General features: G+C 52.1%; 6 protein-coding genes across 6 annotated transcripts; 3 read left to right on the top strand and 3 right to left on the bottom strand.

Moving 5' to 3' along the window:
* Positions 1-1,599: 1,599 nt before the first annotated feature.
* On the top strand, positions 1,600-6,246 carry CC84DRAFT_1211465 (ABC transporter-like protein; the record flags this gene model as incomplete). Its single annotated transcript, XM_018182382.1, has 16 exons — positions 1,600-1,656; positions 1,708-1,813; positions 1,863-1,953; positions 2,007-2,061; positions 2,108-2,616; positions 2,740-2,817; positions 2,871-3,231; positions 3,285-3,539; positions 3,592-4,183; positions 4,239-4,411; positions 4,460-5,039; positions 5,086-5,151; positions 5,204-5,397; positions 5,476-5,515; positions 5,573-5,609; positions 5,661-6,246. The coding sequence occupies 16 exons, from the start codon at positions 1,600-1,602 to the stop codon at positions 6,244-6,246; spliced, it is 3,780 nt and encodes a 1,259-aa protein (XP_018042197.1).
* Positions 6,247-8,113: 1,867 nt separating this feature from the next.
* Positions 8,114-12,144, bottom strand: CC84DRAFT_1200991 (uncharacterized protein). Its single transcript, XM_018181697.1, has 2 exons — positions 8,595-12,144; positions 8,114-8,475 (listed from the first exon to the last, which is right to left on the bottom strand). The coding sequence occupies exons 1-2, from the start codon at positions 12,093-12,095 to the stop codon at positions 8,170-8,172; spliced, it is 3,807 nt and encodes a 1,268-aa protein (XP_018042198.1). The 5' UTR covers positions 12,096-12,144; the 3' UTR covers positions 8,114-8,169.
* Positions 12,145-12,292: 148 nt separating this feature from the next.
* On the top strand, positions 12,293-15,286 carry CC84DRAFT_1133916 (uncharacterized protein). Its single transcript, XM_018176001.1, has 3 exons — positions 12,293-12,334; positions 12,382-12,518; positions 12,574-15,286. The coding sequence occupies exons 1-3, from the start codon at positions 12,321-12,323 to the stop codon at positions 15,126-15,128; spliced, it is 2,706 nt and encodes a 901-aa protein (XP_018042199.1). The 5' UTR covers positions 12,293-12,320; the 3' UTR covers positions 15,129-15,286.
* Positions 15,287-15,457: 171 nt separating this feature from the next.
* CC84DRAFT_1159269 (mitochondrial matrix Mmp37) lies at positions 15,458-17,059 on the bottom strand. Its single transcript, XM_018177179.1, has one exon. It carries the CDS (start codon positions 17,041-17,043, stop codon positions 15,685-15,687), a length of 1,359 nt encoding a protein of 452 aa, XP_018042200.1. The 5' UTR covers positions 17,044-17,059; the 3' UTR covers positions 15,458-15,684.
* A 148-nt stretch (positions 17,060-17,207) lies between these two features.
* CC84DRAFT_1254218 (inhibitor of apoptosis repeat-containing protein) lies at positions 17,208-19,719 on the top strand. Its single transcript, XM_018184442.1, has 2 exons — positions 17,208-17,796; positions 17,847-19,719. The coding sequence occupies exons 1-2, from the start codon at positions 17,338-17,340 to the stop codon at positions 19,284-19,286; spliced, it is 1,899 nt and encodes a 632-aa protein (XP_018042201.1). The 5' UTR covers positions 17,208-17,337; the 3' UTR covers positions 19,287-19,719.
* Positions 19,720-19,980: 261 nt separating this feature from the next.
* On the bottom strand, positions 19,981-21,051 carry CC84DRAFT_1159271 (uncharacterized protein). The gene has a single exon (XM_018177180.1). The coding sequence runs from the start codon at positions 21,029-21,031 to the stop codon at positions 20,000-20,002; it is 1,032 nt and encodes a 343-aa protein (XP_018042202.1). The 5' UTR covers positions 21,032-21,051; the 3' UTR covers positions 19,981-19,999.
* Positions 21,052-21,528: the final 477 nt, after the last annotated feature.

A 21,528-nucleotide genomic window follows, 5' to 3' on the forward strand; every position in this document is an offset into this window, starting at 1 on the left:
GCTGGACGATCATATTAGCTATTGATCGTTGACGGCTATGGATCTCATATCACTATGGATTTTGTCGACTTTTGTGATCGCAATAGGATCCTGCTAGCTATCTATCCACCCCATTTAATATATACGTTGCAGCCTCGCGATGTCTACATCTTTAAACCTCTATTAATAGCGTGTTCAAATAAGCTATTAGTATTTATGAATAATAGCCAGGGACTGGCCTCAATTGCTAAGAGAGACTTCTTTAGCCTATTCTGGAAGGCCTAGGTCAATATAATGAGGCAGCTATTGATACTCTGGGCCTTTAAAGCTATAGACATCTACCTACTCGATCCAACAACTATACTTAATAGATTTGATCAGCCTCAGACAACTAAGTAAGACTTATAGGAAAGATTGATAGGCTACTAAGGGCTAATATTGTCACGAGAGCAACGAGTAGAGACGTCTACGGCCTCGTAGGCTAGACTGATATTACTGCGTTCGGTATCTATATGTAGGTACAAGACGTTGGATAAGGAGAAAAGGTCCTCCTCCCCTTAGCCAACGTGGATCTATCATCTCGCTTCGTCGCGTGCCCTTACCAAGGGTAGCTAGCGCCATGATTCGACCAATCAGCTAGCAGACGGGTCACCCGTGTGCTGTTCTATTGGCTGGCTGCCAGCGCGCGACACCTCTGAGATATACTGCTGGCAGCAGTATATCCATGCTTGTCAGGTAGCCTGGGGTTACCGTGACACGTAGAGGCCGAATTATCAAGACACTAAGCTGATATTGATGATCTGAGTACCTAGCAATTATCTTTGGGCCTAGGAGGCCTCAACTTCAGAAAATCTCGTGATATTATTGATTTTGGCTGTCTCTATAGCCTCATGTTTGTGGCCGAGCGATCATGTCGGGTTGTTGCATGGACTGACGCGTTGCACGGACTGCCAAGCTACGTTACGCCGGGTGATTCTAGATGGTTTTCCATACAGATGAGAAATACGTAAATTAGGTATGTCTGAACAAGCATTCATGAGTATTGACCCGAGTGGGTGAACAGGCGAATCGGCAATTAAAGCCCAGACAATTGAGCCGTGGGCGTGAGGGCGGATCGGCGTTTCGGAAAACCCAGACGCTGAGGATCTGCCGACATTAGCGGCCGTTGAGGACATGCCGGTCACCCAGTGCAAACAATCCAGACGTCCTAGCCAACCCACGACAATAAACATCACATTATGCGCCTGGGCTCTCCAATCTCCCCACCTAGGCGGGTCCTGGCCCAGTCGAGAGCACGCGGGATGTGGGGGCGCAGGGCAGCTGCGCAATTCAACCATAGTACCGCTATACACATTTTCCATGTCTCAATACTTACACTGTGCAATATACGCATTGATAACGCAAATCGAAAACCACGTGCCGAGTGCTTCCGTCTTTGCAATCAGCCATGCGTAATGAGCTTGTGCATATGCGCAGTCTGCTGCTGCGCGCGCTCGTCCTATCTACAACGACTACTGCCTCGTACCCTCCTTGATGCTCGAGGCTTGGCTGCGAGCTGCCAAAGGCGTAATCCAAAATAACCTTCGTCCTTGAGAGAGGCCAGGTCAGAGGTCAATCACCATGAACCAGGGCATCAAGAAACTGCGCGAGTACTGCTCGTCGATGCAGCAGTTCTTTGTGAGTCTTTCCAATCCGCGTCAGACAGCGCCGAAGACTGATTCTAAGCAGAGGATCTTCTCCTACTCGACGCCTATCGACCGACTGTGGCTCGTCATTGCTGCACTATCCTCTGTGGCGACTGGCACCACCATTCCATTAATGAACATCATCTTCGGTACGTTTTCTGTCATTTTTGTAGTCTCATCTTTCTCACTTTGAGACAGCAAGACTGGTCAAAGTTTTCACGGCTTTCTATGCCCGTTACTACACGGGGTGGACTCCAGAGCGCTTTCGTGAAGAGATCGCCAAGAACGTGTACGACTTCAAATGCTCGTGCGAACGCAGCATGCGCTAACCTGTTTCTCAAGATTATGGACGATATACATCTTCGCAGCAAGGCTAGTGCTTGACTATGTCGCTGTGGTACGCACTCTTACCCTGGTTGGCCGACTACACTGACTTCTGGTAGCTCGGCTTTCGGCACACAGGCCTTCGCACATCTGCGGCTCTGCGACTCAAGTACATGAGGTGCTTGATGGCACTGCCGGTATCTAAAATAGACGCTGTGCCGCAAGGCCACACAGCTGTTGTCATCACCATCACTGCCAGTCTAGTCCAAGATGGAATCTCTGAAAAGCTTTGCTTGCTCATCCAGAACGTTTCTTTGGTCATCTCTGCAATCATTGTTGCTTTTGTGTTTAGCTGGCTGCTTGCTATCGTCACCATCAGCGGGCTGGGCTTCGTGCTCCTTGTCTACATTTTCAGCATTTACTTCATCACCAAAAGATGGAACCTCGTTGCTGAGGCAGACAAGGAAGGAGTTGGTACCGCGAGCGAAGCTCTGAGCTCAATTCGGATGGTTGCAGCATGCGGTGCTGAAGATAAGGTGACGGAGACCTATGGCAAGTCAGTTAAGAAAGCTGCCAAGCATGGGCAGAAGATGTCCATTTGGATCGCTTTACAGTCGTCACTAGGCAAGTACACCTCCATATTATCATCCAGCCACCAAGCTAATACTTCGTAAAGTCTATTTTGCTGTATACGGGTATGTTACCTTGGGCCTAGCGATGTGGCACTGCCTTTTGAACTAATCATTCTTAGGACTGCTGCTCTCTGCTTCTGGTGGGCCGTGCAGCTGTATATGAGACAAATTATTAAAGACGTTCAAGTGATTCTTGTGTAAGTCCCACTCAGTCAACCGTAGCCATTCACCTTTACTTACCACAATACAGCGTCATCACATCCATCATGACCATTGTCATGTCGGTCGGTGGCATCTCAGCTCCCCTCGGAGCGGTGAGTCGAGCTGTTGGGGCTGCTGCCATCTTCTATGCTGTTATTGATGCACCAATGGCAAAGGCCAAAGAGTTGAAGGCGCCAGAAGTCTCGGCGACGGACGATATTGTCCTGAACAAAGTGAACTATACCTACATGGCACGGCCTCAAGACAGGGTACTACACAACATCAGTGTCACATTCAAAGCCGGAAAGACCACGGCCTTGGTCGGTCCATCTGGATCGGGGAAGAGTACTATCGTTGCCCTCATAGAACGTTGGTTCCAGCTCAGCGTTGCGGATCATGAGGAAGACTATGTAAGTCGAACCCTGACACCATGCATCCGAGAAGAGTTTCTGAAATCCCAAAGCACAACATGCTGCGTAATGGTACGATTACCGTGGCCGGACATAACATTGAAGAGTTTGATCTGAAGTGGTGGAGGTCACAGATTGGCCTTGTACAGCAGGAGCCATTCCTTTTTAATGGCACAATCTTCGAAAATGTGAGCTATGGCCTTATCGGTACGAAATGGGAAAACGAAACCGAAGTCAAGAAAAGACAACTTGTTGTACAAGCCTGCGAAGATGCCTTCGCGCACGACTTTATCTCGCGCATGCCATGCGTAAGCGAAACCCCTTCGACGTCTCACTTAGCTCGCTGAACATTATCTGCAGGGTTATGACACCGTTTGCGGTGATGCAGGCATACACCTCAGCGGAGGACAACGCCAAAGGATCGCCATCGCGCGCTGTATCATCAAGAAGCCCACAATACTCATTCTCGACGAGGCCACGAGCGCCATTGATGTTCGTGGCGAACACATAGTGCAAGAAGCACTTGACCAGGCAGCAAAGGGAAGAACTACGATTATAATTGCGCATAGGCTGTCCACCATCCAAAGAGCAAATAACATTATTGTGCTCAAGAACGGCATGGTGTCCCAACAAGGCACGCACGACAAGCTGATGAAGAACAGAGCAGGTCTGTATTACAAGTTGGTGAAGGCGCAAGTTCTCACCAAACATGACGAATCGCAGAAGACAGAGACAATTGATACTTCCATAGAGCTGACGGAGATCTCAAATGCAAAAGACGAGCCAGACTGGAGTGCCACCGACGGTAGCGAACACCCATCAAAGCGGGTCAAGCGAAAGACGTTCTCCAGGCTACGGCGAACCATCCGCACCTTCATGCAAATTATAAGTGAACAAAAAGGCAACTGGTATCTGTACGTTATGATACTTTTTGGCGCTGCCGGTGCTGGAGGTAAGAGGCATAACTCCTCCCATGTTGATGAAAACTGATCGTGTCAACCCTTTAGCCGCTTTTCCACTACAGGCATATCTGATTGCGAACCTGATATCCCTCTTCGCTTTTTATGGGGAATTTCTTCGCGAAGCGACCAATTTCTGGTGTCTCATGACCGTTGTACTTGCCATAGGAGTAGGAATTTGCCACTTTGTCCTCGGTTGGGCGTGCAATACTGTATCCTTCGTAAGCCATGCCTTCCGCAACGGGGAACGTCGCACTGACCGTCTACAGCGTATCATTGCTTCGTATCGACACCAATACTTCCAAAACATACTGAAACGGCCGATCGAGTTCTTCGACGAGAAGGACAACTCAACGGGTGCACTAAGTGCCCGTATTGCGAACGATCCGGCCCAGGTACAACAAGTCTTAGGCGTCAACGCGGCATCAATCATGACCTGTGTCTTCAACGTAGTAGGATGCGTCGCGATATCCTTCTACTTTAGCTGGAGGCTATCTGTTGTCGTCGTGTTCTCCACAACACCCATTATGCTCATTGCAGGCTTTATGCGTGTACGATATGAGCGCAAGTTCGAGAAGATGACTTGGCTAGTATTCAGCGAGAGCTCCAAATTCGCCATCGAAAGCATCGGCGCGTTCAGAACAGTTAGTGCGCTAACGATGGAGGACAGTATCTGCAACCGATACGACCAGCTCCTGTGCAAGCATGTGAATGACGCGTTCTGGAGTTCCATTGGCTCAACTGCGGTCTTTGCATTCAGCGACAGCGTTTCATTGCTGTGTACGGCGTTTGCGTTGTGGTACGGCGGCAACCTCCTTGCGGAGTACAAGCTGTGGCCGTTCAATTATTGTGAGTACGAACGCGCCGACGCCGGAACTTAGCTGATCGTTACTAGTGGTCGTATATCTTGCCATCGTACAAGGCAGTTTAGCTGCAGGCCAATGGCTAAGTTTTGGAGCTAGTGAGTACCGTCAAGACAACATCTGTCCGAGAAGGTGTCTCATACATCGTAGACATTGCGCAAGCCATAAGTGCAGCTGAGCGCATTCGCGGTATGCGACCTGAGCACGATCGTCACCCCAATGCATTCTCTATAGAAGAAAGCGGGCAGTGGACATTACCTGGGCTGCATTTTGAAGACGAAAAGTCTATGAAAGGTCCAAAAATCGAGTTGAAGAATATTTGGTTCAAGTACCCCACAAGAGATGTTCCAGTGTTGCGGGGGTTGAACATGACTGCAAGTTTGAGATCCTAAGTGCTTGGCAGGTTGCTAACATTTTTACAGATCGAGAAAGGACAATTCGCCGCGATTGTTGGGCCATCGGGTGCGTACACTTTGTAACATTGATGCGAAGGTATCTCTAACAAATGAATGAGTACAGGTTGTGGGAAGACTAGCATAATAAGCCTCCTGGAACGGTAAGCATCAGCCGTACACCTCGCCCATAAATCGTGCCTAACATATTCCAGCTTCTACACACCGCAGTTTGGCGAGATCCTCATGGACAACAAATCCATTCACAGACTTAACCTTGAACAATATCGCCGCATCCTCTCCCTTGTTGCGCAAGAGCCCTCCATCATTGCTGGCACCCTGCGCGATAACATAACCATGGGTGTCGCTGACCCTACTACCATTACAGAAGACGATCTCGACCGCGTGTGTACTTCCGCAGAGCTGTATGACTACATCGTCTCACTACCCATAACCTACAACACCCTTGTGGGACAAAAAGGTGTCGCTCTGTCCGGTGGTCAGAAACAGCGTTTGAGTATAGCACGCGCGCTAATACGCGATCCACGGCTCATATTACTGGACGAAGCGACGAGCAACCTAGATAGTGAGACTGAGAAGAGTATTCAAAAGATCTTCGAGAAGACGGGCAAGGGCCGCACGATGATCGTCATCGCTCATCGTCTGGCCACGATACAGAATGCCGACGTCATCTTCGTCATGAGTGAAGGCGAAGTAGTAGAGAAAGGGACACATCGAGAACTGCTAAGAAAGAAGAGCACGTATTGGCAGATGTGTCAGATGCAGGCTCTGAGTACATGATTGATGAATGTTGGCAATTTTTTAAGCAATAGTTTAGCTGTTAGCAAGGCTAAGGGTCACTCCTATCGTAGTATAAGATCTGCTCATTTTGCTAAGCATTCGTAGAATAGCTTACCAAACCCTTTCTCCTAGAGGTAGGAGGCAAATCGTCTTCGTCCGCATCCTCAATGTAAACTCGCCTTTTTAGTGCAGTTGCTAGCTTGGGATACGGGGCCTGAGGGGATAGCAGACTGCCATGCGGATCTTGAATCTCTTCAACTAGCTACTATACAACAACAGATAAGCTTCTAACGAAAATACGCATAGTAGTGTTACTACCCTAACATTGCATCGCTTTACTACCTGTTCCCTCTCTAAGCGCCTAATATACTTTATAGAGAGTCTTATCCTTAATAATGTTAAGGGAATCATCTAACCCTTGTGAAATTACTAGATAGGAAGGCAGGGAAGCAGGAGACAAGTGGGAGCGAACGAAACCAGGCGACAGGTACGTCTTTTATCCTCTACCCTGCTACAGCAGCTAAAAAAGCAAGGCACATTTAACCGCACTGATATAGACGTAGACCCCTTCGTTTATGCATATCCCTTGCACCTACTAACCCTCTTAAAGTTATAGAGAAAATAATCCTACGGTAAGTGCTACCAGATGCGGGCGGCTGAATGAAGAGACGGATCCATAACGCCCCATCCATGAGTGAGCCTGGCAATACAGCAAGCTAATTAACGTTAGCTACCATGGGGTAGATCTCGCTCCAGTAGATTGGCAAAATGCCTCTGTTGATTGAGGATAGTTGGGGCGGAGGCTGTAGGGCAGCCTACGCCACGCGTGCTATTAAAGCTCTGCAAGACGATCAGACACCTTATAGCAAGGTTGAACTGATATTTTTCTGATTGGGCGAGAGGGTCAATGTTAAATGTGACTAGAATCCCCAAGAGATTACCTAAAGCGACAGCTGAGTTTACCTTCATAATAAATCCCTCGCGGTCGGGTGGACAAAAGCATAGGATTAAGACATTATTAGTGCTAGCACAGCTAGGGTCTTGACTAGCTGTTAGCTATAGTCTAGAATTAAGTTGGATCTATAGACACAGTGGGTATTATAGAAGTAGAGATAATTGCCACTAGAAGAGCAAGAATAGTAGACGTGCGCATTTTCAATTAAATAGCATGGTGTAGTTCTAAAAAGCTGGGAATGAAATATTCAAATACTTAAACGTGCTAACTCTTTCTAAAATTAGTCGTGTAGTTAGGATTAAAGGGGACCACTATCTGAAGCATAGAACATATCGCCATACTACTATAGGGCTTGTTTTGGTACCCGGTGGGAATAGTTTGGTCCTGATCCAACTCATGCGGCCGCATTGATTAAATTTACTTTCATTAAATGGAGTTACTTATAAACCGTCTTCTCCTTTAACTTGTAGCGAAATTTTCGTCTGACTACTATTAGTAAAGCTATAGTTAAGCAAGACCTTATTTAACGCTTAGCTTAGTTTCGTAAGATTGCTACTAAGAGTAGCGTAGGGAAAATCTCAAACGTACCTATGGGTGCTAATGACTCCACTTTACGAATACACACAGCGTTAAAGGAAGCCTTCGGTTTTTAGTCTAGTACCTTACATAATTGTATATTATCGAATTACTAGGAAACTACTATATTCTATAAACTAATTCCTAATAAAGAGTCCTTCCTATAGTAGTTATAGCTCTTATATAGTGTATCGGCTCAGGTTAAGTAAAGTATTCGTTTGGGATCCGGGAGCACTCAGAGGCATATGGGAGTGCGTAATGGCTCGTATGGGTACTCGAATAAATTGTTACCTATAGGCCTGGTACGAAAAGGATAGTAGAAAACTACTGAGCTACACAGTACCTAGCTTGGTCTATATACTTTTTGTCGATACAGTTGGCCAGGGTATTGTCTACCGGCACCCCTCCGTAAGTGTTCCTTGGTCGCCCAGGGAACTATTCCAAATCGTCTGAGTCTTGTAGTCCAACCAGCCGCTTGACATTTGTCGTGCCGGATGGTCGTGGGCCAATTGGGGGTCCGATAGTGATCCGATAGTTGCGCAAGAATCACCGAAATTAACGCCGGACCCCTTTCGGTTCCGAATCGGATGACTTGGTGCCCTTTCCCGAGTCTCGATTTTCCGAAGCATTGATCTCGGGGTCACGAGTTTCCGTCGGTGCCGGCCCCGGGTCGATTCGTATGTGATAGCAACGTGTAACTCGTTACATCAAGCAAGTTACCGCCTGTTCGCACAGTAAAGAAACTTTACTACGGCCACTCAACTCTTAACCGCCCACTCCTATCCACCACTTTACCCTTCTTCTCATCACTCCTTACTGCCTCTCCTAGAATCACCGTCGCAAGCCTTTCCACCACTGCCTCTGCACTTATCGTATTTCCGTCATGACCCGGCTGACAATCACCAACCTGTATCTGCTTCCTAACCCTCGCCTCATACTCCTCGATACTATTCAGGGTGAGAAGCTGCATAAACGCAGCGCATAATACCACAAGCGCATCCGTAAAGATCACGTTGTAACCCCAGGCTCGGTAACGTGCTCCAATGAAGTTGCTTGTTGTAGTGTTCATAAAGTTGGTGAAGAGGGTGGCATTGAGAGCAGCGTTGGGAGCTTCAGTGGTGGAAAAAATGGACGGCTGTTGCTTATACAGCTGGTAAAGCTTGTCCAGTGCCTTGTAATGTGTTTTTGTCCACGGCTCAACAGCTGGCAGAGAGTCGAGATTTGAAAGAGTAGGATGCATGGAAGCAGGCGATCTTGTCCTCATTGCGGGTGAGCGAGGTGATGTCTGGATGTCATACACATTGTCCCGTTGTTGTGAGAATTCATTGTTCTCGATACGTAACGCGGCCGGGGTCTTCGTTTTGTTTGGGGTCTTGCCGGAAACTGGTTCTGGCGCACATCGCGTATGCTTAGGTGGACTGGACTTAAGGATATTGCTGTCTTTGTTCCAGGTTCTGCTCGTCTCCGTGATCTCGGTGAGGTCGTGCAGACTGCGTTCTTGTGGCACATATGCATCCAGATATTTGTCTGCCTCGACACGAATGCGACGCAGACTTGAGTCGGTTTCCGCCATCTCATGCATCAACTGCCGTTGATCTGAAGCCATGGAAAACCCGGTATCGCCTTCAACGTAGGTATGGAATGGAGAGCTAGGAGCTAGTGGAAGAGTGGATTCCTCAAAGGTCTGCTGTGTGGGATCCGACGATATGTCAGAGCTTTGTAACTCCTGCCTCAGAGGACTGCTCTTGGCAGGTGAAGAACGTATAGCGGCGAGCTGTGGTGGCGTATCCATGAAAGGATTCGGTCTGTCCGTTGAGGGTGTTTTAGCAACCGGGGGAGGAGATGATTCTGGAAGTAAGCTCTCATCCAGATTCAATGATATGTTTTGCTGTGGAGCTCGTCTCCGTCGGAACTCCCTGCAGCGCTTCTTGTTGAAGAGGTTAGGCAAGTTTGCTTGGAAGAACATTCCGGTATCATCGGTCTCCTCGGGCTCTTCATCGCGATCATCTTGGAGCTGAGTAGATGCTGAAGCCTGCACGACCGTGGCTTGGCCCTTGTCTACGGCTCGCGCAGGCATATCATCACACTCAGTAGATGATGGCGTGACTCTCCGATCGTCTTCGGCTTCTATATGGTCGCTGCAGAGGAAGTCATCCAAAGCCTTTCTTTGACGCCTTATTGGGATTTTATCGCGAGCTTGTTTCACGGCTCCGTCTTGTGTGGACAGATCTTGGTGTTCACAGGCGCTGTCGCTGCGTCCGGTCTCTGTTTTACACACAGCTGGTGATCGGCTGGCTTCTTCTTCCCACATGTCTGACACGTTTCTGCGAGTAGCTTCCGAGGGTTGGTGAACAGAGGGAAGCTGGGTACCTGTGTGGGCTAACAGGCGCACGGGAGGTGTGTCGATTCTGCAGCTCATGTCGTCGCCATCCTCATCAGGACTGCTGACTGGGCTGAGTAGACCTGGCCCTTGGTTGTCACCCGGCAGGACCAGGTATTGCACCTCAGTCGATTGCATTTCAAGGGCAGTGTCGCCGTGTTGATCCTCGGGCGTCAGCAAGCGAGAGGATTGTGATACAACGGGCGGATCCGACGTTATGTTCTTGCTGGGACTCGAAAGCGCAGATGAGGAAGGTTGATTCAGTCCGTTGCGTTTCGCTAGCTGCTCTCCTAGCCGCAGTCCAGCATGCAATTCCCTCCTGGTTCGCTCACTGAAGCCTCGGAAAAGATCATCGAGGTGGTCGCGATGTTCGTTCACGGTCTTCGAAGGTCCAGCATCTGGCGTGACACGGCTCGGATCCAGCAGGCCTTGAAGAGCAACTCCTGCCTTGACCACCCTTCCGATTCTGGGTGTTTGAGCTTCTGTACGAGACGTCCGTGCAGTGGCCACTGGCGGGGGGTTGGAGCGATCGACTGGTTCTACCGAAGGCGTCTTGTACCGAGGCGGTGCTGTTGCTGGTTGCCCAGGCAAAGTATGTATCATACGAGTATCCGTCGTTTGATCGGCTCCCCCATGCAAGGTTTCTGACGGCACATCAAGATAAATATGATTCCGGGGCGGCTTATGAGAGGAACTATCCCGTGCCACGCCATGTGCAGGCCTCGCCACAGAAGCGCAGCTAGGCAACGAATCGACAGAGATCATGCTGAAGTTCTCGCTATCTATGATGGTAGTATCGTCGGGCATTCTCGTAGCCCCTTCATCGAACGCAAAATGGGTATCATCCTCAAGCTGATCGTCTTCAGTTTCCGGTGTTTGGGTTGCACGGATGGGCAGAGCCTCGAACTTGCTCAGATGGTGTGAGGCTTCTTCAGCTTGCTCGTGGAGATGCCCTTCGGAGATTGGAACCTCGCTGTCAACGTCACTTTCTGCCTCGGAATCTTCGCCCGAAGAAATTTCGATCCAATCTTGGGCTTTGGCTACGGGTGTGTTCATGCGCGCCTGGAGTTTCCGAGACAGATCTGTCTGACTTGGCGTGGACTTCAAGGAAATTTTCTGTTCCTGTGGGTTTGGAAGATCCGGCACAGGGTGACCGTCGTTCTTGATATTAGGATCTGGTGCGGTCTCGTTGTGCAGCTCTGACTCCGGGCCATCCGGTATGGGAGAGCTCTGCGGCGTATGCTGCTCATTGGGTAAGACTTGCTCTTCCTGAACTGGTGGCTGAATGCTCTTCCGTGGGCGCCCTCTTCGCTTTTTGGGCGTTGGATCTGTTTCGGCAAGGGCTCCGCTTTCATGGGCGCCCACGCTCGACCGGCGAGCCTGGCCCCAGATGTCGTCCTCGGCGGGCGGCTGCGCCTTCCGCGGGCGCCCCCTCTTCTTTTTAGGAGTTCCGTCTGTGTCCACGTCAGCGGCGCTGGTGTCTCCCAGACTCGGGTGGCGCGGTTTGGTTGCCATTCGCTTTCGCACGGGCGTGGCGCTTCTTTTTGGCGTGGCGTCGTGTTTTCTCGGCCGTCCGCGACGCTTTACGGGCGACGATGCATCCGGCTCCTTGAGGGGAATGGTGGTTGTCTTGGTGTGGGTGACGTGATTCACGATGGGCGACGACTCCAAGGTCTCGCAGTCGCTGCCAGGCTCGGCCTGGACCGTGACCTTGATGCGCCATGGACTGCGGCCCGCGGTGCGCGGGGTGCTCAGCAGCATCTGCTTGGAAGGCGACGCGACGTGGATGCGGTTCTGCTTGCTGGGCGAGCTCGCGGTGAGAGGCTGTTGTTTGCGGGGTGCGCGCGACTGGACTTCGTCGAATGAGGCGGCGAGAGGGTCGGGCGACGACTCGGCGAAGTTTTCGCAGTCGCTCGAGAGGACGTATCGCGGCGCCATTTGTTCGTGCGCAGGGACTGCGCCGTGTATGGGGAATGCTGTCGAAGTGGAGTGCAAGCTAGGGTAGCCTACAAAGCACCTCGCATCCCGTCATGTTGCGGGCGCTATGTTGGGCCCGTTACTACGGCAACAATCAAGCTTATCGCGCGGCAACCGAGAACAGGCGCCCATCCAGTGCCATCTACCAACACCAGCGCGCTCACGGCTGTCTGCAATGGCAGTGCAATGGGTATCAAAGGGTGTGTATGCCTGCGATCGCTGCGACATTGTGTGCTGACTGCTATAGCATATACCAAGAGATCGGACGCGGCCGCCGCGTAGCGCTCTCCAAGTTCGCCGCCGACACATTCGAGCAAACCGGGAGGCCTTTGCGCATCGCAGTCGACGTGTCGATATGGCTCTTCCAGATTCAGGCCAGTAAAGGTGAGTATCGCCGCACTCACGAGTCGCGCGTGCCCGCTGACCTCGCGGCCAACAGGCGGCACGAACCCCGCGCTGCGTACATTCTACTATCGCCTCCTACGCCTCATAGCGCTGAACATACACCCCATCTTCGTTTTTGATGGGCCCAACAAGCCCCCGTTCAAGCGCAACAAGAAAACAGGGGGGCCTGGTGTTAGCGTTGCATCCATACCCGAATTCCTAGCGAAGCAGCTCCTCAAGCAGTTTGGTTTTCCTTTGCACCTTGCGCCAGGCGAAGCAGAGGCTGAATGCGCACTGCTACAGAGAGAAGGCATCGTGGACGCCGTGCTCAGCGAGGATGTCGACACGCTCATGTTTGGCAGCGGTGTGACCATTAGGAATTGGTCACCCGAGCAGAAGTCAAGCAAGACACCTACCCATGTTAACGTATACGATGCAGTTGAGACAAAAAATGGGCCTTCCGGTCTGGATCGCGAAGGCATGATATTGGTCGCTCTCATGAGCGGCGGCGACTACGTCCCGGAAGGTATTCCTGGCTGTGGCCCTAAAAAGGCCTGCGAGGCAGCAAGAGCCGGGTTCGGGAGAGATTTGTGCAGGTTGGCAAGGAATGACGCCCAGGGTTTGCGAGACTGGCGAGAGCGGCTGCAGCACGAAATCAAGACAAATGAGAGCAAATTCTTTGCCCAAAAGCGCCCCAGCCTGGTCATTCCCGATACATTCCCTCGAACCGATATTCTTGGCTATTATACCTACCCCGCCGTCTCCAACCAGGCCGGTCTGGACAGGCTCAGAAGTGCCATCAAATGGGATCAGGATCTTGACTTGCAAGGATTGCGCAGCTTCACATGCGATGCGTTTGACTGGGCAAAGCTCGAAGGTGCAAAACACTTCATCCGTAGCCTGGCTCCATCACTACTAGTACGCCATCTTCGAATGAGAGGAGAGCAGAACGAAAGATCTCCCTGCAAAAATCTTCAAGCTATCCAGGAAGACGAAGCGCTTCTTGTCAAGGGTATCCACGGGAAGCGGCAGCATGTTGTAACAGACGGCAGCACTGAGCTGCGTGTGAGCTTCACACCAATTGAGCTCGTCAAGATTGATCTGAGCATCGAAGAACCAGACGATGAGGTGGATATCCCACTAGCGTCCGAAGCTGACCTGGATGAGGAAATACCGATCGAAGGCGACGATGAAGCAGGAGGTCCCTCAAAACGAGGGCCAACAAAGTTCGACCCCAGCAAACCTGCAAGGGTATGGGTTTTCGAGACGTATGTGAAAGTCGGCGTACCACTCAAGGTTCAAGATTGGGAGGCAGAACGGCAGAGACCGCTGCGATCGAAACGAACAGCTTCAACAAACGATGCCAGCACGACAGCGACCAAATCGATAGGGGGCAGACGAACGAGGGCCGCCGGCAGTGCACACCAAATTTCCATTCAGAACTTTGCAAAGGTGACAAAGCCTGGCGTCAAGACTACGCGAGTATCTTCAAAATCTCAAGCCACTGCCGTATGTCAGCCTGCAACAAGTACTGATATTGTCATCAGCCTTCTCTCACCTTCACCTGTGAGAGTGAGAGGATCCAGCCAGCCACGATCTACCCGGGAGAGATCACTCTCACCGCTCGTGGAGTTACCATCTAGTGTCACCAAAAGGAGACGAAAGCCAATGCAGCGCGCACATACCCTTCCCTCCAGTCCTGTTATCAGTCTTGAAAGAGTGAATTGGCCATACCCAGGTGCAATAGAGACTTTGGATTTGGTGGATGCACATCCAATCGCATTGCCTTCGCAGACTCTCGCAAAGAAACTCAAGACGCAACAAGTGAAAGAATCCGCAATCTCTCAATCCACACTTTCAAGAACGGTGACAGCCTCTCCTGCGAAAACAAGGCAAACAACACTGGATGGTTGGGGTTCACCGGGCAACTCACCCAGCAAGTCTAAGTTCAGGAACAAGGCTCTTCCACCCGATTCAGCGCCTGAACCTTGTCCGTTGCGCTTCAAGATAGCAGAAGGGGACATGGAGACTCTTGATCTCACGCTATCCTCACCGTTGGCACTGTCTTCAGTAGCAGCAACAGTGCCTAAGGACTCAAAAAGAGTTTCACGTCGCCCACCATTGACATCCCTGTCATCAAACACTTCAAATGCGTCGTCATCCACCATGGCGGACACTTCGCCCGACGCTAAACCGAGAATCACAGCAAAGTCACTACGAAGAACTTCTCCTCGGCTCCAAAGGTCACGATCAGTGTCAACGGAATTCGAATCTCTCGATATGACGGAGATTTCATCGCTCCCGTCTGGCGGTAAATCTGCCTTACCACAGGTACAGAACGAAATGGATTCAGCCGTTCGACGATCACCCCGTGCGCACACATCTAAGAGGCCGGACCCTCCGGCAAAAATGACATCCCCTTCAGCAGCGTGGAAGACTCAAGTGAAGAAAAAGCGTGAAGTGATATTGAGGCAAAGTTTAGCAGGCGCGTGGAGCTTTGTAGACGTAGAGACCCCAGCGAAAGCTGCCGCCGGTTACGTGAAGTCCTTAAAAGGCGATGAAAGAAAAAGGTGGCGAGAAAGTGAGATCGAATTCCTCGACCTTTGCTAGTGAGGCATCTCCTGTGGGGATGGGGATTTTGTTGGGGCTTCTTGTATATTCTTGCTTTCTTATGCATAGCGGACGGCGTTAGTCTTTGCACATAGCAAGCACGACCCAACTCCATACGCACCCATGTGCTACTCGGAATGAGTTTCAGTGGTTCCATGAGCATCAATGTCATCCATATGAAATTCCACAGTTGCCTTGATTGGTGTATGCAATGTACAGACCTGTCGTGGTTCTGTGACCAGGCAGCGCAAGCCTTGCGAGCAAGCACTCACTACTATGATCAGACTAAAGTACGAGCCACAGCGACCTCAACGCACAAAGACATTAACGGCGGATAACCTTAAACGGGATTGAAGTCTCATTCATACTGGGCGCTATTATAGGCTACTCCTGAGTCCTCTCTAGGACAATAATAGAAGCCTGACCCGTGAAAAGCCTTTTGGGCGGCGGCTATACACGACCCACACTCCCTTCTGAGCAGGAAATGTCACTTTTCGCTATTGTGACAATGATTTATACAAAAGAAAATATGCCCAGAGCGACACGCGGTTCGACATCATGACTTCATCTTTCCCTTCTCCCTCTTCTCCTGCAAATACTGCCAAGCGCGGATTGGTCCCGCAGATAGAATGCCCTTGGCACTTTGGACGGTCGATGGCCAGTACACCGTCTGGTTAATGGCCTTCGTTACCATGGCTGGGAGGTCCTTCTCTGCAGCTATACGCCGATCGAATGCTCCACCTACCTGCTTTTTCAGACCTCCCTTAGCATCTTCATCCTTGCTGGCCTCTAGCATATCCTGGAACTCGCGGCCTGGAATGGCGAATTTGCGCTGATAAAGGAAGTAGATTTTCTCGCGAAAGGACTTTGGCAGTCGCCTGACCATGTTAGCCCGTCGCTCTACATCCATGTCCTGATTGAGCTTGAGATCTAGTGCGGTGTCGTCCATCCAGTCCGGCTTGCTGATTGCCTTTTCATCTGTGTATGAGATATTGGGCAGCGACATGATCAGGTCATGATAGAGGAGGCGGAAGTTGCGGATCTGGTGGGTCACGATGTTGTCGATCTTCTTAGGATTCTCGGAACCATACGTCATGCGTGGGTCACCCTGGTAGCTGAGGCCAGTGATTGTGGAATAGAGCTCTTTTTCTGTGAAGGACTGGGGAAGAAGAAGCAGTGAGCATCGGACGGCGGACAGGAGATTGCGTTGATTTGCGACGCGGATGTTTGGTTCCTCGAACAGAATCTTGACGGGCTTGTGGAGACGGCCAGCAAGGTAGAGTGTATCCCAGTTGGTGAGATCGCGGTGGAGCGTTTCGAAGTTGACGACGGCGTATTTGATCATGGTGCCGTTGATGGTGATGTAGGGGTTGAAGTAGACTCCTGCGCCGTATCTGTCTTGCACGTGGCTCACTACGCCGGAGCCCAGTCTCCCGAGGAAGGAGTAGTGATCTCGGTGCTCGCGCAAGTTTAGCGAATGGAAGTGCTGGGAGAAGCGCGTCGTGAACACAAAGTCGATCATCTTGCCGCCTCCTTTCTGCCATTTCAGTATTGCCTCTGGGGGGTTCGGATGGGGCGAGTGCGTGATGCGCGATGCGGTCGCGTCGGACTGTGGGAAAACGCCGGAGCCGTATGCGAAGGCGTACGTGATGGGAGGAAACTGCTTCAGGATGCCACGCAGGCTTCGCTTGAACTCCTCGTTCGTTTCTATGAGCTGGTTCTTGCCGAAGTCCTTGTGAGGGAGCTCCGAGAAGTCGGAAAGCGCAGGCGCTTCATCTTCCCAGTCTGGGGGAAGAGACTGGCTGTAGGCTTCAGCGGTAGCCTGCGGGGTTTGTGAAGCGACATAGCGACGATTGGCGTGGAGCAGAGGCCGGCGACACCATGCTATCCGGGCGAGAGGATGTGGTCGATACATGATGCAGAGGCATTTTTTCCCATCAGCGGGCGAAGTTGCGATGCGCATGACTAAGCACAACCGCTTGCGCACAGCTGTTGGCGCCGCGTTGCCAGTTGCCAAGGCGGGCGGGCGTGCCTGCTTGTGTTTGTTGATGCGCGCCGATCGCGACGTCCAGCCCCCCACCGCTCCCATCACCGCTCCTGCCATCGCATCCTGGCCGCGCGCCCGCACATACAGCTAGAAACACACACCAGGAGCTTTATCCAAGATAATACACATCTAGGAACCGATATCGTGCTTTGCAGCACCGTAATGGATTCGTCGCGCGGGGAGTTCGCGTCCCTCCAAGCGCGCCTCGACACCTTCGCCGCGCCCAAGACCAAAGCGCGTCGCCCATCTGCTCGCGGAAAGAAAGCAGCGCCCAAAGCCGCTCCCAAAGGTGGATGGCCGCTGGAATTTCCGCGCCCCGAGGAACTTGCATATGCCGGCTTTACTTTCAAGCCAACCTCGGCGAGCCCGGATAATGTGCAGTGTTTCCACTGCCAGACGCAGCTCGACGGCTGGGAGCCAAATGATGTTCCTGCCTACGAGCATCTCACCCATTCTCCAGAATGCGGATTTGCTCTGAACCTGTGCATACGCCTCAGGGATGGAGATCCCGGCCGCAACGAGGAGGATCCGCTCAGCGAGCGCATGATAGAGGCGCGTAGGGAGACTTTTCAGGACCTCTGGCCCCTAGACACCGCAGCAGGCTATCCGAGCATTGAGCAGGTGCGTTTAGACAGCTGGCCTTCGTGCGGTCGTCCGCTAACCCCGTGCAGATGGTTGAGGGTGGATGGTACTTTGATCCGAGCCATGACCAGCCCGATGGCGCTACATGCCCTTACTGCAGCCTGTCCCTGGACGCATGGGACATTGGTGATGACCCAACTGAAGAGCACCGCAAGCGGAACGACGACTGCTTGTTCTTCACGCTCAAAGAATATTACCACCCTGCACAAACTAAGAAATCGAAAGCTGCTCGCAGCAAACGGTCATCTACCCGGTCATCGACAGCCAGCACACGGACGAAGAAGACTACTCGCACGAAAAACGCCATTTCCAAAGATGATGTCAACAAACCACTACCGCCCGCACCAGACGAGACCAGGGTGAGTTCGATCATCGCGTCATTTCCGGACCTTGCCAATGCGTCGATGATGTCTATTGCACCGCCGGCGCCTCCTAGAAGGGGTCGCAAAGCAAAGATCGCTTCTACTACAGATGAGACGATCATGTCCTCAGTTACTGAATCATTGGCTGCTGGTGCTGGGCTCTCGATGATCTCCATTCCTCCCAAAGCGCCGCCTGCGAAGAGAGGCCGTAAGCCCCAAAGCTCTTCTATCCTCGACGAAGCGCCTGTACAGCCGTTTGCCGAGCCATCTGCCGATTCGATTGCAAGTCCAGACGCATCGGCACCCACTAAAGCGCCCGCAAAGAAGGGACGGAAACCGAAAGCTGCCGCAGCGCAAGTGGGGGCAGCAGGAGAGCCTTTCGCAGAGTCATTCGCAGGCTCAGTTGCATCCACCATGTCCAAAGCGCCAACGAAGGCACGCCATACTAGGAAAGCACCAGAGCGCGTTTCCGCCATATCAACAACATCGACAACGCGCACTACCCGTGGTACGAAGCGTCAAAGCGAGGCGGTGGAGATGGAAATCGACATGGAGGAGCAGATGCCGTCGGCGAAGCGCACCAGGCTCAGCGACATCTCGTTGCCACAGTTTGAATCAACACCTGTGCACACACCTAAGGAGTATCGACAGGAGAAGATGAAGAGCCCAGCTTCGCGGTTCAATGCAACCCCAAGAGCGACTCGGCCTGTGCAATCGCTCAAGAGCCCCGGCCCGGTTTCCGTCCGTAGCCCCCTAGCTGTGAGAAGTCCCATGCGTGCAGAACCGCAGACGCCTGAAGAGCCTCACACTCCAAAAGCTGTCTCCTCTCCAGTATTCAAATGGGATCCTATCGTTATTTCCAATATCGTCACCGACGCCGGTCTTGAAAAAGAGGACATGGACATCGATATGGCTGATACGACCGAAAACATTACGAAGGCTGTTTTAGCCAGTCTCACAAGCCCCGAAAAACGCATGACGATCGAAGAGTTTGTCTTGCACAATGCCAAGCGTGGAGAAGAGAAGCTGAGGCTCGAGTGTGAGCGCCAGATTGCTGCATTTGAGGCCGAGGGTCGCAGAGCATTGGCTGCGCTAGATGCTTATTAGCAGGATATGTGCAGCTTTTGGACTTTCGACGGCACTGACGATTGACTTCACGACTATTGGGATGGACTGTGGTGGTTTTGGCGTTTTGGGTTGTTTTTCTCTTGGTCTTTTGTTTGGTCCGTGGCTCCTTTGTTCAGCTGGCGCCATACCCCGTCACCCAATCGCGGCTTGAGCTCTAAAGGTCGTAGGCCTGGAATGGCCTCCCCAGGAGCAAGAATAGCCAGGTTGGGGGTCACGTTGAGGTGAGGCTAGGCCTTTCGGATCCATAATTTTTCTTTCATTGTTCGCGTTAGACCTGGGGACTACTGGGCTTGGTTTGAAGTGCCTCTTGCGAAGGCTTACTTTCTCTGTATTATATCTGATGATACCACTGTTCGTTGTACAAACGAGATAGACCTGTACTATAAAGGGTTTTTTAAGTGTGCTTTACCACCGTGTTACCCACGATAGTGATGGTACATGTGTGATTGAGCCTTCCATATATATCTTTAGACTGACACCAGCATGAAACAGGTAGTTCGTCACGAATACAAAGCTAGATACACAGGGCAAGCCCAAGTCCGAATGTTCCGAGACCATGGCACCCAACGCGACCGTGACGCGATATCACGTGACATTGACATTGATGAACCTGGGGATTGTGAACGTGGAACATGAAGTCATCGACACTGCGTGATGAGAGACGACTTTTGCAGATGGTATGAGGTCATTTATCATATATAGTTCTCCGTTATCCTTTGCAGGTTGTCCAGAAAGCCACCACCACCTCGATGACTTGCTGGTGGTTGCACCTGAGGCTTTGTTGTGCTCCCGCTTCTTGAGCCCTGCTGCCTCTTTTCCTTCTCGCGGTCAAGTTCCTTTTGCCTATCCTCTACGATCCTCACTAGACCTTCGACGAATTTTGCTCTCGCTTTCTCCTCGGCCGTTCCCTTCCACACCACAGCCAGATCCTTGAGCGCTTGTATCCTCGTCTGGGCCGCTTCGGGTCCACTCTCGGGATTGCCCATTACCAGATCGGATATCTCGGCGCGCAAGGCAGCAGCGAACTCTTTGCCTTTTTGTTCGCGAGTGGACGCATCGGTGCCGGGGTCAGGGGCGGAGACAGAGATAAGGGAGGAGGTCAGTGAGACTTCGGAAGGGGGGAGCGTCCAGTGCATGGCTTCGCCAAAGACTTTGATGACGGTTTCGAGGCGGTTCCGGACGAGAGTCAGAACGCGGAGCTGAGTGATGTAGCCTGGCGTTGACGGTTCTGAGTCGGGTAGGTCTATTGTAGGTGCTCCTGGCTCCTGGTCGCCTTGTAGTGTTGGGCTGGTAGCTGCGGTATCTTCTTCTTGTTTATCACCGAGACGTGAACCCCCTGGCACGAATTTGCTAACGTCCTCCTTCAACCCAATTGTGAGTGTCTCAGTGAGGCCAATGGTCTCCCCGCGGAGGACTTCGACTTCGTAGGCAAGACGCGCGCCGCTTCGGAGGATGTCATCGGTAAGCTGGGTGAGGATAGTGGACAAACGCGTCGTGTGGGCATTCAGCTGTGAAAGGAGGTCTTGGGTGTGCGAAGAGAGCTCGGCCAGCGAGACGGCGTGCGCCTGCTTGAGCGGGCGCGAGGAGACGGAGGACAGCGAAAGGGAGGGGAGTGTCGCATTGAGATAGTCGGCGGGGTCGAACTGGCGCTGGAGGAAAGGGACAAGGGCAGGGTCCGCGACGTGTGTGGATGTGGGCGCCGGGGCGCTGTCTGGCACAGCCATGTTTGCTGTGCAGATGCGGATGGGCGAGGCGTGCGGGCTCGTAGCGGGCGCTCGGTGGTGCTAGTGGGCCGACTATGGACGAGAAGGGGCTCGCTTCCGCTGCAATGCTGGCGGTAGCGACGGCGACTACGCCTACTATCTGGGTGGACCCCGCTGCTGCTCGGACGCCTCGACGCTGCTCAGTCGTCTCGCACATACAGCGCTGTCGTACCCGGTCCTGGCTGGGAGTCCAACGCACACAGCGGCACTGGCGCTGGCTCTCACGCCTCAGGCACCATGGACGGCGGAGGCAGAGCCACGGTGCGGGGTGGTGGCTCAGTACATGGAGCTTGGGCCCGCTTCTGCCTGGGAGAAGAGCTCTCTACGACCACGCCTGTGAGCATTCACCGTGGCCTCTATTGCAGGCACCCGCAGCGAGCACAGCGACGCTAGGCCCTCGTTTGTGTTTGCCGCCGCCGGGTAGCTCCAGCTGCGCTTGTCTCCCAGGCTCTGTTTTC

Source organism: Paraphaeosphaeria sporulosa (genome assembly GCF_001642045.1).
Source record: "Paraphaeosphaeria sporulosa strain AP3s5-JAC2a unplaced genomic scaffold CC84scaffold_1, whole genome shotgun sequence".
NCBI classification, from domain to species: domain Eukaryota; kingdom Fungi; phylum Ascomycota; class Dothideomycetes; order Pleosporales; family Didymosphaeriaceae; genus Paraphaeosphaeria; species Paraphaeosphaeria sporulosa.

Coding starts and splice junctions, on each gene's coding strand:
- CC84DRAFT_1200991 (XM_018181697.1), bottom strand. CDS start 12,095: ATGGCGCCGCGATACGTCCTCTCGAGCGACTGCGAAAACTTCGCCGAG. Junction 8,476..8,594: donor CGGTGATTCTAGGAGAGGCA/GTAAGGAGTGAT, acceptor TGATGTAACGAG/TTACACGTTGCTATCACATA.
- CC84DRAFT_1254218 (XM_018184442.1), top strand. CDS start 17,338: ATGGATTCGTCGCGCGGGGAGTTCGCGTCCCTCCAAGCGCGCCTCGAC. Junction 17,797..17,846: donor GCTATCCGAGCATTGAGCAG/GTGCGTTTAGAC, acceptor AACCCCGTGCAG/ATGGTTGAGGGTGGATGGTA.
- CC84DRAFT_1133916 (XM_018176001.1), top strand. Junction 12,519..12,573: donor CCAGATTCAGGCCAGTAAAG/GTGAGTATCGCC, acceptor CGCGGCCAACAG/GCGGCACGAACCCCGCGCTG.
- CC84DRAFT_1159269 (XM_018177179.1), bottom strand. CDS start 17,043: ATGTATCGACCACATCCTCTCGCCCGGATAGCATGGTGTCGCCGGCCT.
- CC84DRAFT_1159271 (XM_018177180.1), bottom strand. CDS start 21,031: ATGGCTGTGCCAGACAGCGCCCCGGCGCCCACATCCACACACGTCGCG.